Here is a 13,448-nt window from a genome sequence, read left to right as displayed (position 1 = left end):
ACCCTGAGATATTGTAATAGCTTTTGACTCCCTAAGCTCAACTCTACCTTTTAAAAATATCTCATTACTTTTCTTATTAGAGAGAAATTAAATTAAATAAAAATTTATGTAATTAAAATCTTATTGTTTAATATTTCATTTCTTAGAGAGAAATTAAACTTAACTTAATTTTTTTTCTCCTCAGAGAGCAGTAATGAAAAAAACAGTAAGAAAGACAATGATCTAAACTCTTCATGGCCCTGGCCAGTTGGTCAGTGGTAGAGCGTTGGCCCAGCGTACAGACATCCCAGCTTCAATCCCCAGTCAGGGCACACAAGACAAACAACCATCTGCTTCTCTCCCCCTCCCTCTCTCCCTTCTCTCCTTCTTCCCCACCTGCAGCCAGTGGCTCCAATGCTTCGAGTGTCATCCCTGGGCACTGAGGATAGATTGTTTGGTCTGAGCATCAACCTCAGGTACTGAGGATAGGTTGGTTGATTTGAGCATCAGCCCCAGACTGAGGTTGCTGGGTAGATCCTGGTTGGGGACCATGTGGGAGTCTGTCTCTATCTCCCCTCCTCTCACTTAAAAAATATTAAAACTATAGCAAAAAACTGAGACCAGCAATTTGTCTATAGAGGAATAAATAGCCATGTAACCATATAAGGTAATAACGTACAATAATGAAAATAAATAGTTATACACAACTTCATGGGAAAATCTTATAATAGTAATGCTGGGCAAAAGAAGTGAGATACTGAAAAATGAAGTTGTATTTATATGAAGCTCAAAAAAAAGCAAAAATGGTATACATTGTTCATGGATGCATACACAAATAATAAAACTATAAAGAAAAGCTGAGAAATTATCCTAAAAGTAAAAATCATAGTTACCTTCAAGCAAGTAAACTAAGAGTTATAATGAGGGAGATCATGAGAAATTTATGGGATGCTGATAATATTCACATCTGGATGTTATTAAATTGTTTTAGTACCTACACACTTGCATACATAGACCCATAACCACATCTCCTAATCCCATTGGAACTGCTAGGGAACAAACTGCGTGCGCGCGCACACACACACATGCACACGCACATGCATACTAAAAGAAATAACAGCAAAAAGAGAACCCTCTTTTGAAATAGAAATTTTAAAAGAATTATACTTGAAGGACTATCAGAGAATTACATTTTAACCTGTGGGAATCAGCCAAAGTAGTAAATAAATAAAAAATTATAACCTTGTTAAACCATAATAAAGAATGAAAATAATTGAAGATTTCAATTCAAGAAGCTAGACATAGACCAAGGAAATAAACCTAAAGAAATAAAATGAAGAAATCAAAAAGATTAAAAGAAGAATACAATAAAATTAAATTATATAAAGAATAAAAAGAGAGGATGAGTAAACAAGAGTTTTTAATTGAAAAATCTATGCATAAAAATGTCAAAAATTCTAAAATCCTACATGAAACGGGCAATTTTCTAGGAATATAGAAATTTTCCAAATGGGCCATAAAAAAGAAAATACAAATAGGAACTCTGAACAGACTAATAGACGGTCATGAAAAGAAGGAGATAATAGTAAGTAAAACGTTTATCCTCCAAAGAGGCGAGAGGCCAAAACCCTCCGTGAAGGAACGCTACCACACTGTCATGGAACAGATTATTCACGTCCTAAACACACTGTTGTAGAAAATAGAAACAAATGGGAAGCTACTCATTTTACAAGATTAGCATGATCCTGAAATCAAAACCAGAAAAGGATAGCAGAAGAAAACTATGGCCTGGTCACATATGAACTCAGATGCAGAAATCCACATAAACATGAGTAAACTTAAAGCAGTAGAGAATTAACAATATTACATTAATAGGTTTTATTTCATGAACTCCTTAACGGTAAAAGTGAGAAAAACCTATCACAAAATTCACACTAACAAATAAGAGGAGAAAACACAGTAATCTCAATAGAGGCGGTAAACATTGATAAAGCCCAGTGCATTTTTAGATATAATTCATATACCATAAATTTCACCATTTAAATGTACAATTCAGTAGTGATTCACAGAGTTGTGAAAATTAGATTACAAACTAATTCCAAAAGAGTTCATCGCCTCAAAATAAAAACACTCATTAGCATTCACTATCCATTCTCTCCTTGCTCCATCCTCTGACTACTATTAATCTACTCTACGTCTCTATGAGTTTGCCTAGTCTTAACATTTTAACATTTTTTTTTTTTGTATTTTTCTGAAGTTGAAACAGGGAGGCAGGCAGACAGACTCCCACATGTGCTGGACTGGGATCCACCCGGCACGCCCACCAGGGGGCAATGCTCTGCCCATCTGGGGCGTTGCTCTGTTGCAACCAGAGCCATTCTAGTGCCTGAGGCAGAGGCCACAGAGCCATCTTCAGTGCTCGGGCCAACTTTTTGCTCCAATGGAGCCTTGGCTGCGGGAGAGGAAGAGAGAGACAGAGAGGAAGGAGAGGGGGAGGGGTGGAGAAGCAGATGGGCACTTCTCCTGTGTGCCCTGAACGGGAATCAAACCTGGGACTCCTGCACACCAGGCCGACGCTCTACCACTGAGCCAACCAGCCAGGGCCTTAACATTTTATATAGATGAAATTGTCAACTATGATTACATTATGCCTGTGTTCTTTTACTTAGCACAATGTTTTAAAGGTTAATTAGTGGTGTATCATGTATCAGTACTTCATTCCTTTTTACGGTTGAATAGTTTTTCGTTGCATGAATGTATCACATTTTGTTGATCAATTTGTCAACTGATGGACATTTAGGTTGCTTTCACTATTGGCTATTATGCATAATGCTGCAAAAAATCTGTTTACAAGTTTTTGTGAAAGCATGTATTTTCAATTTTCTTGGGTAATATACTTAGAAATGGAACAGTTTAATTCATTTTTATAATCCAAATTGACAAACTAGATATAAAGTACATAGCAAATATCATACTTGAAAAATCATTAGATGTGCTCCAATTAATGTCAGGAATAAGATAAGGATCTCTTATCTTGTATAGCAGGGGTCCCCAAAATGTGGCCCCCTGAGGCCATTTATCTGGCCCCTGCCGCACTTCGGAAGGGGCACCTGTTTCATTGGTGGTCAGTGAGAGGAGCACATTGACCATCTCATTAGCCAAAAGCAGGCCCATAGTTCCCATTGAAATACTGGTCAGTTTGTTGATTTAAATTTACTTGTTCTTTACTTTAAATATTGTATTTGTTCCTATTTTGTTTTTTTACTTTAAAATAAGATATGTGCAGTGTGCATAGGGATTTGTTCATAGTTATTTTATAGTCTGACCCTCCAACAGTCTGAGGAACAGTGAACTGGCCCCCTGTGTAAAAAGTTGGGGGACCCCTGTTGTATAGAATATGTATAGAAGTAGTCTAGTGTCAATAATATACTAATACTATTCAACATTGTCCTAGGTGTCTTAGACAATATATTCACAGAAGGAAAAAGAATGTATAAATTATCCAAAAGAAAAGAAAGAAAATACAGAATTGTGATTATTTGTGCATAATACATCACAGACCCAAGACAATCAAATCAATTATTAGAAGTGATAACAAAGTTCACTGAGGGGGCCAGATAAAAGAGAGTAGAATTATTACTAACTTTTGGAAAGACCACACATCTGTTAGGAACTATGTTTGTATATAACAGAAAATCTGAGTAAATAGTACCTTATAAATATTAGGTTTTTTGTCTTCACGTACAAAATTCAGCTCACAAATATCAAATCTAAGGTCTGAAATTTTCTTGCTCTTTCTTTCAAGGCTATAGCTCTGCCATTAGACCTGTATTCTACACAGAAGAAAAGGATTAGAGAGAAAAGGGAAAGGTAGTACCAGAGTCTGCTCTTTTTTATAAAAGAGCTTCTCTGGAAGCCCACGCCAGCAACTCCTGCTTGCATTTCATTGGGCAAGACAGTGTCACATGATTACTCTATGTAAAGAAACTTGGGGAATAAGGTTTAGTTGGCATATTGTTGCCACAAACAACACTGAGGTTCTGAGGAAATGAACTAATCTGCCGCATGTCAGTAATACCAAGTAGAAAGTATAATAGGAAAAATAATTCTGTTCACCAGAGCAACAAAAACTATAAATTCCTACAAGTAAACCTAATAAAAATATATAAGACCTTCATGAAAAAAACTATGATCTTAACATTATTATGCTAAGTGAAATAAGTCAGACAGAAAAGGAAAAGAGCCAGCCCTATAATTTCACTTATATGTGAGCGATAAAACAAAAAGCAGCAAAGAAAACACATAAAAAAAAAACTCATAGATGCACACAACAGAATAGTGGTCATCACTAGAGAAGGAAGGTGGGGGGAAGAAAAAGGGGACAAAACTGTGAAATATAAGATGACGAAGAGGGACTTGACTTCAGGTGGTAAACACGCAGTGGAACACACAGAGGTCGTAACAGAAAGTTGTACAACTAAAATTTACACGACATTATTAACCAATGTGACACCAATAAATTTAATAAAATTTAAAAACTAAAATAATGTCTGAAGAATATTTTTTTAAAGACTTGGACTAAAGAGAAAAATATACTTGTGAATTGAAAGACTCACTATTATAAAGGTTATCAACTCTCATCAAATTTATTCAATTTACTCATAGAATCTGATTCTAAACTTCATACAGTAGACTGTAAGAGTTGTCAAGACTACTTTGGAATAATTAGGGAAAATCTGGCCTATCAGATATCAAAACATATGTGCTATTGGTATAAAGATATGGTACAAAATATGGAATCCAGAAACTGATTATATATATTCTCTCTCTCTCTCTCTCTCTCTCTCACACACACACACACACACACACACATACACACACACACACACATACCCCACACAGAGCTAGATTACAAATCTCAATATTTTCTTTAAAAAATTTGCTTGAAACTACACAACATATTTATGACCCTGTTTTAGGGAAGGCCTTCTTTTAAAATACACACTAAAAAAGCAAAAATATAAAGAAAATGTTTTTTATAACTTTAGTAGATAACACCCTATCCTATCTTTGGTGATGGTTAAAGAAACTGATGTATATGTAAAAAACTCACAGAACTAGACAACAAAAAAAGTAAATGTTATTTCAAAGTTTAAATTTTCTTTTAAATAGAAGCCAAAAACCCACACACAAATGTCACTTGAAAATGGTGATTTGGCCAGTGTACAAATTATAGCTCAATATGCCTGACCTTAGAAAAAAAGATTTTATAAGGTACCTAGAAATAAATTTAACCAAGAAGGTAAAAGACCTGTACTCCAAAATTATAAAATACTAAAGAAAGAAAAGAGGAAGATAAAATTAGTGCAAGTATATACCATGTTCATGGATAAGAATTAACATCAGTGAAATCTCCATACTACCCCAAACAATCAATAGATTCAGCACAATTTCTATCAAGATGTTAATGGCATATTTCACAGAACTAGAATATTCCAAAAAATTGTTTTCATTGTTTAAATTTATTTAAGAGAAACATCAATTTGTTGCTCCACTTGTCTATGCATTCATTGGTTGACTCCTGTATATACATACACTGGCAGGGGATCAAACTTGCAACCATGGTATATCAGGACAAAGCTCTAACCAAATTTATATGGAAGCACAAAGATGGCAAATGGCCCTAGCAACCTTAACAAAAAAATAAAGTTATTGGGTGATGGGAATGCAGCGTAATCAAATGTCAAAATAACCTGGAGATGTTTTCTCTGAACATATGTACCCTGATTTATCAATGTCACCACATTAAAATTAATTTTAAAAAAAACAAAGTTAGAAGAATTGTGCCACCTGATATCAAACTAGACTACAAGGCCATCGAAATCAAAATCGCATGGAACTGGTATAAAAAAAGACATATCAATTGAACAAAATAGCCCAGAAATAAACCCATGCCTTTATGGGAAATCAGTATTTGACAAAGGAGGAGATAACATACAATGGGGTAACGACTGTAGTCTATTCAATACATGCTGTTGAGAAAATCGAATAAATACATGCAAAGAATGAAACTAGATCACTTCTTACATGATACATAAGAATAAACTCAAAATAAATTAAAGACTTAAATGCAAACCTCAAAACCATAAAAACCCTACAACAAAATATAGGAGAAAAATCTCAAACATTTCTCACGTTAACATTTTTCTGATACATCTCACTGGACCAGGGAAACAAAGAAAAAAATAAACAAATGGGATTACATCAAACTAACAAGTTTTTGCACAGCAAAGGAAACCATCAACAAAGGAAAAGACAACCTATTGAATAGAATAACATATTTGCCAATGATACATCTGATAAGGGGTTAATATCCAAAATTGATAAAGAATTCAAACAACTCAAAAGCAAAAATACAAACTATCCAATTAAAAAACGGGCAAGGCTGGCCGGTTGGCTCAGCGGTAGAGCGTCGGCCTAGCGTGCGGAGGACCCGGGTTCGATTCCCGGCCAGGGCACACAGGAGAAGCGCCCATTTGCTTCTCCACCCCTCCGCCGCGCTTTCCTCTCTGTCTCTCTCTTCCCCTCCCGCAGCCGAGGCTCCATTGGAGCAAGGATGGCCCGGGCGCTGGGGATGGCTCTGTGGCCTCTGCCCCAGGCGCTAGAGTGGCTCTGGTCGCAATATGGCGACGCCCAGGATGGGCAGAGCATCGCCCCCTGGTGGGCAGAGCGTCGCCCCCTGGTGGGCGTGCCAGGTGGATCCCGGTCGGGCGCATGCGGGAGTCTGTCTGACTGTCTCTCCCTGTTTCCAGCTTCGGAAAAATGAAAAAAAAAAAAAAAAAAAAAAAAACGGGCAAGGGACATGAATAGATACTTCTCCAAAGAGTACATACAGATGGCCAGTAGACATGAAAAGATGCTTAATTAAGGTCACTAATCATAAGAAAAATGCAAATTAAAACCACAAAGAGATATCACCTCACATCTGTCAGAAAGGCTTCCTCAATAAATCCACAAATGTCAAGTGTCGGCAGGACTGGAGTAAAGGGAACCCTCGTGCGCTGTTAGTGGGAATGCAGATTGGTGCAGCCTTGTGGAAAACAGTATGGAGTTTCTTCCAAAAATTAGAAAAAGAACTTCCTTATGACCCAGTGATTCTACTTCAGGGAATATATTTGAGGAAATGAGAAACACTGATTTGAAAGAATATATGCACCTCCATGTTCACTGCAGCGCTATCTAAAACAGCCAAGATTGGGAAGCAGCCCAAGTGCCCATCAGTAGAGGAGTCAATAAAAAAATTGTGGTACATTTACACAATAGAATACTATTCAGTCATAAATAAGAAGTAAATCTGACCTTTCATGCAGCATGGATGGATGGATCTAGACGGTATTATGCTAAATGAAACAAGCCAGTCAGAGAAAGATAAATACCAAATAATTTCACTGATCTGTGGACTCCAATGAACAAAAGAAACAAAATGGAAACAGACACGTAGATGCAGAGAACAGACTGACAGCTGTCAGACAGGAGTGGTACTGGAGGGCTGGGTGAAATAGGGTTAAGGAAGAAAGCCAAAAACAAAACAAAAACTCACGGACACAAACAACAGTGTGGTAATCACTAGAGTGAGGGGAGGTAGGGGCAGGTGGAAGAGGGTAAGCAGAATGAACAGTGATTGAGGAGACTAGACTTTGTATGGGGAGCACACAACGCATTGACAATATATCACAGAATTGTACACTTGAAACGTAATTTTACTGACCAATGTAGCCCCAATAAATTCAATAAAAATATTTTTTAATTTAAAAAAATGATTATGATATGATTTGTTTAAAAAGAAAGGAGGGGTGAGCGAGGGGCATAAAGAGGAACAAATATGGGGTGACAGAGGAAGATCTGACTTTGGGTGATGGGTATACAGCATAATCAACTGTCCAGATGATGTGGAGATGTTTTCTCTAAATCTGTGTACTCTGGTTGACCAATGTCATCTTGTTAAATTTAATTAATTAAATAAAGAAATTAAATAAAGAAGAATAAGGTATAAATTATAATACATTGATAGTATGTTCATTTAAGATTACAAGACATACATATATAATATATTAATATATCATATGTGTATACAGTATGACCTTACTTATATGTCTATACATTATTTTATTGCTGCATATTGGGAGTATAGACATTTTCTTTTTGCTTTGCTTTTTTACCATGAATATATATTATTTTCTAATTAAATAATTTTTTTTTTCAGTGTTGAGTGTGTAGGCACAGGCCCAGCGGTGGAGACTCAGTGCAGAATCTCTCCTCACACCGGCCCTGCCGCCCAAGTCCAGACTCCCAGGGTGAGCCTTGGCAGTGAGCCATGGAGATGAACCGGGGGGCTCCTGTGGTGTCAAATAAGGAAGAGTGGTCAGGGCCCTGACAGTGATGTGTCGCTGAGTATCTGATCACTGAGTTACTGCAGGCATGCGTGAAAGAATTTGCCAAAACGAATATAGCTCTCAGGAACTTTCTTTGAGGCCCCACCAGGCACTGTCAAAGATTACCTTCCCAGCATACTAGAAAGCATTCCCTGCCAGCAGATTGGCTCTTGTCGCATTATTTATAGGAGATTGGTTCACATACCCAAAATGATATGAATACTTCTAATTATATCCAAACATGCCAAATGTCAGTACAAATTATGCGGAGGGTTCAGGCTGCCAAATGTTTTGCCCTAACAAAGAGAAGATAGCTGCAGCATCAGCACGTTTGTTCCTATATAAGCCCAACAGATCCCAACCGCCTTATTGCCAAGAGCCCAGAGGTAAGTGATGGGGACCTTGGGACATGAACGACCCCAGGAGGCAGGGAGAGCTAACCCCGTGACTCATCTCTGAGCAGGAGACGGTTCTTCCCACCTTTGACTTTTATTTCCATAGAGTTAAGTTTTGGATCAGGGAAATTTTTAATTCCGTACCTATTTTACTAGAATTTCAAAGCTTAGCTAATTTAAAAAATAAATAAAATTTGTTGTTTTACAGTGTTAGACACTTCTGATCCTGAATTTTCATCTGTACCTCCAGAGGTAAGTTTATTTATGACATAGGGAATGTAGTCTAATGAAGCTGGATACCTCTCTTAATTATACATCATTTCTATGTTTTTGCAACTATGTTAAATGGTGCTTCTGAATGAATGACTGATTATAAATGCTAGCAGGTCATTTGTTCAGAACGTCTTATTCTCAGAGACTACCCTCGTTTGAGTTCCAGGATCTGACCATTTAGGCCAGAATGAATTTTGACAGTGAATTCTCAGCTGCACTTAGACCAGTCCAGGGACAATGGTCCATTCCATGTCAACTTCCCTCCACTGCAAAGTGTTTAACTCTTAAACACTTTACCAAGATATTTTAAACACCTTGGAAAAAATCTTATCAAAAAATTTAACAAACACCTTGTTAAAATCATCATATTTCAGCTACTTTCTAATGATGTACTGTTATTTGTTTTTAGAAAGATTATTCTTCATTAAAAAGTTGCAAGTATTACATCCACAGAGTGCTAAATATAACACCTAAATGGGAAGAGCGCCTGGCCCTTCCAAAGTAATGGATACTTGAAATAAAGGAAAGCCTCAATCGAGCACACCAATGGCGTAGGATCAAAGGGCAACTGCTTGCATGCATGTGATGAACTCTTAAATTTGTCTCTTTTCTTTTTCTTGACGAGAAGAAAAGCAGCTGAGGAATTTATGTGGGAAGAAGGGGACTTATTCATGTTTGAAGCTCTCATTTCTCTGTGGTTGGATATGTTAACTAACAGTTGAAATATCTCATGCCAAAAAAAAAAAAAGAGTGTCAAAGAGATTTTGGAGTTAAGGTGATGCTAAGTCTTTTAGTAACAAACCAAATTACAACAAATCCAGAGTACTGACAATTTATTATGAGGTCCTTTTAATGACCCACTGAGAGATATGGCACCAAATATTAACACAAAGCAGAAGTCAAAAGTAACTATTTGGCTTATGAGTTTAAAAAGGGCCATCTAAAAAGGCAAGGGTGTTTGGATAGCTTTGAAACCATCAACTTTCAATTGCACAAGACAAACTTTCCTTCCCAACTCTATGATTGACGGAGCGTATGGCAGATGGAAACACTATGCAGGACAAAGGTGGGGATTAAGGTTTAACAGTTGCTACAAAACAATCCACCCACCGTTTTAGCTATGGATACTGTTACAGTTTAGAGATAAAAACGTGCAATGATTCCATTATTGTTCAACTGTAAGTACCCTAGCCCTAAGGATCAATATACATACAATCTGGGAAGGGATTTTCCAAGTCCTAAAAACAAAGACTCAAATGACAATCTCATTCCAAACCAGTCCGGTGTTAGTGTCTCTGTGTTAGAACACTGGGAACAACAGTTTGAGAGAATAGTTACAGTTGAGGCAATAGAGGCTCAACATCTTCTCCATTTCAAATCCTAAGTGACTTGTGTTGTTTTGCCTGCTCTCCCATTTCTTCCCCAAGGCTGCATCCCCTGCTAAATAAACTGCAGCCATGAGTTCGGATGCAGAGATGGCTGTTTTTGGGGAAGCTGCTCCCTATCTTCGAAAATCGGAAAAGGAGCGGATTGAGGCCCAGAACAAGCCCTTTGATGCTAAAACATCAGTCTTCGTCGTGGAGCCCAAGGAGTCCTACGTGAAGAGCATCATACAGAGCAAGGAGGGAGGGAAAATAACTGTAAAGACAGAAAGCGGGGCAGTAAGTACAGACATAGGAGAAAATACTTCCCGTTTCACTTCCCTAGCTCCTCACTTCAAGTTGCAGCCTCACTTGCTGGCAATCGCTGAGCCCGTTGCCCATGCAAGCCCCCTTCTAGTCCATGCATGAGCACGAGATTTGGAAGGCAAATGAAATGCTCAGCAGCAACCGCACTGTGCCTTCCCAACTCCCACAGGACTCGACTCCCTTAGTACCGGCCTCCACCATTGCCCTTCCATGCCCCAGTTCCCGGTCTAAGTCTCCACACTGGGGAATAAAACGAACTTCTACTATCAGAAGAAGTATTACTTACTAAGTTAAATGATATGTGAATATCTCCATTACTTCCTCCTCAAATTGAAGTTTATTGTAATGAATAGAAAGGAAAAATGAGAAAATCAGACAATTAGAAGAGTGAAAGGGATATAACCTGATAAACCTGGGATGGGTAATCTGGGAGGAAAAAACCTTTTTAAAAAGGTAGTGTCCAAGTTCATCAGAGGAAACAGACTTTCTTAGCAACAACCCCTTAAATGAGTATGCTTTTATGAATTTATTTAAAGGCCAGTGTCTGTAAGCCTAGGTTATAACCAAAACAAACAGATCAACATAAACCCTATCTCCAACTACGAACACAAACGGGTCTCTTACTTTACTCGCCAGACTCTCACTGTCAAGGAAGACCAAGTCTTCCCCATGAACCCTCCGAAGTATGACAAGATTGAGGACATGGCCATGATGACCCACCTGCACGAGCCCGGAGTGCTGTACAACCTCAAAGAGCGTTACGCAGCCTGGATGATCTACGTGAGCACCCCCTTTGACATCTGTTTATTCCATTTAGTTCTCTGCCTAAAAACCTGACCCACATGTAGCTTTTCTGATTGTCTTAGACCTACTCGGGCCTGTTCTGTGTCACCGTCAACCCCTACAAGTGGCTGCCGGTGTACAACCCCGAGGTGGTGGCCGCCTACCGAGGCAAAAAGCGCCAGGAGGCCCCGCCCCACATCTTCTCCATCTCCGACAACGCCTATCAGTTCATGCTGACGGGTGAGTGAGTGCTTTATCTGTTAACAGAAATGTGGCAATAGGATCGTTAATGAGCAAACAGATTTTGTCTGGGCCTGATTGTGATCCCACACTGTAGCCACATGGGGGTTCTCTGCTTTCAAAGAGCGTTCAGGGCAGTAATGTCACACATTCTTCCCAGCAGTCAGCCTCCTCCATTTTCCAGGTGCATAAAGTGACACTCGTGGGCTGCACGGACCTTCCAAGGCTAACCCAGACAGTAACTGGAAGTCTCGTTGAAACCATTAACAGAACTCTGCAAATATATCTGTTGCTTTCCATATTTTTTTGTTTTCTGATTTCAATAGAAAAGTGTTCAAATAATTTTTTAAAATATTCACATCCACAGCAATCAGGGACATTAGTTACAATCTGGAAAGCTTTGTGAATTCTCATCTTTACATTTAAATGACACAGCTAATACTGCTAGACTTTGGGGTAGAACAAGAATAAATAAAATAAAAACAAACAAACAGAGCTATGACTTTCCTCCTAAAGATTTTGAGTTTTCTGTTAAAATGGAAAAAATGAAAATCTTTCTTTGAAAATATTTTTTGAAAACTATTTCAAAGTCTGTTATTCCTGCCTTATTAAAATATAAACAAAAAGCTTAGGTAAGTATAGGCCCGAATTCAGTGTTAAGAACTTATATCCTCACACAGCAAATTTTTTGCCTTTGGAAATAATGTAAATGCCTGCGTTTCCTGTTGGCCCATGGCGCTTTGGAAACTGAGAGGTTTTTCTATTTTCCCTGTTTTGTGTTTGCTTTGTTGCACTCGTTTTTACATTGTCCTTTAAAGGAGAAGAGGAAGGAATTAAATAGGAGATCTTCTATTACAAACTGGCCAGCAGTTCTGTAAGGATTTCATCCCAGCAAACCGTTCTTTGGTTGTCAACAGACACAAACTACCCTTCAGAAATTACCCAAATGCTGGCTCACTCCAGAGGATTTAATACTCAGCAGCTGCACTGACATGGCCACCACCCCTACCAAGGTCCCCCCTCCCTGCTTTGGAACTACTCCACATTCATAATTATTTGTGGATTCCAAACATAATTTCCAATGTAAAACCATGCAAAACGGTGGCGTTGGACCTCACTGATGTTATTTTAGCGTTGCGGAAAGAGCCTGTGAAGTTCTTTCCTCATCTGTGCTCCTAATTGATGTGATAATGATCTTTCAGGATTTTTCTTCTACTGGAAAAAGAAATCAGTCTGAGTATGTTCCAAAATCTGCATATACGTCCCTAAATTTATAGAATTTTCAAGTTCTCTAAAACCTGTACCCACATCTCAAAATATCCAGCTTTGTATCTATTCCTCTGAAAGGATTTTTAGATTTGAGAATTCCCTAAAATCCATAATCAGTACAGAATTAGAAATTTAACAAATCAGAAGATTGGAACAGGTTAACATATCCATCATATAACTAGTGACAATTTTTGTTTTTATTATTTAAAAATGTATATGAGAGCCTGACCAGGCAGTGGTGCAGTGGATAGAGCGTCGAACTGGGATGCTGAGACCCAGGTTCGAGACCCCAAGGTCGCCAGCTTGAGCGCGGGCTCACCTGGTTTGAGTAAAAAGCTCACCAGCTTTGACCCAAGGTTGCTGACTTGAGCAAGGGGTTACTCGGTCTG

The 13,448-nt window shown here is 38.3% G+C and overlaps 1 protein-coding gene across 1 annotated transcript in view; it reads left to right on the top strand.

The window, feature by feature from the left end:
* Positions 1-8,884: 8,884 nt before the first annotated feature.
* Positions 8,885-13,448, top strand: part of LOC136392596 (myosin-8) — a 34,027-nt gene continuing 29,463 nt past the window's right edge. The window contains exons 1-5 of the mRNA XM_066364880.1: positions 8,885-8,913; positions 9,015-9,058; positions 10,507-10,740; positions 11,404-11,547; positions 11,634-11,790. Of these exons, the coding sequence (XP_066220977.1) occupies positions 10,537-10,740; positions 11,404-11,547; positions 11,634-11,790 (505 nt within the window). The 5' untranslated portion in view covers positions 8,885-8,913; positions 9,015-9,058; positions 10,507-10,536. The remainder of the gene's footprint in view (positions 8,914-9,014; positions 9,059-10,506; positions 10,741-11,403; positions 11,548-11,633; positions 11,791-13,448) is intronic.

This window comes from Saccopteryx leptura, chromosome 2, assembly GCF_036850995.1.
Source record: "Saccopteryx leptura isolate mSacLep1 chromosome 2, mSacLep1_pri_phased_curated, whole genome shotgun sequence".
Classification (NCBI taxonomy): Eukaryota; Metazoa; Chordata; class Mammalia; order Chiroptera; family Emballonuridae; genus Saccopteryx; species Saccopteryx leptura.
The sequence above is the reverse complement of the archived record's forward strand: the minus strand, read 5'-3'. Positions and strand labels throughout refer to the sequence as shown.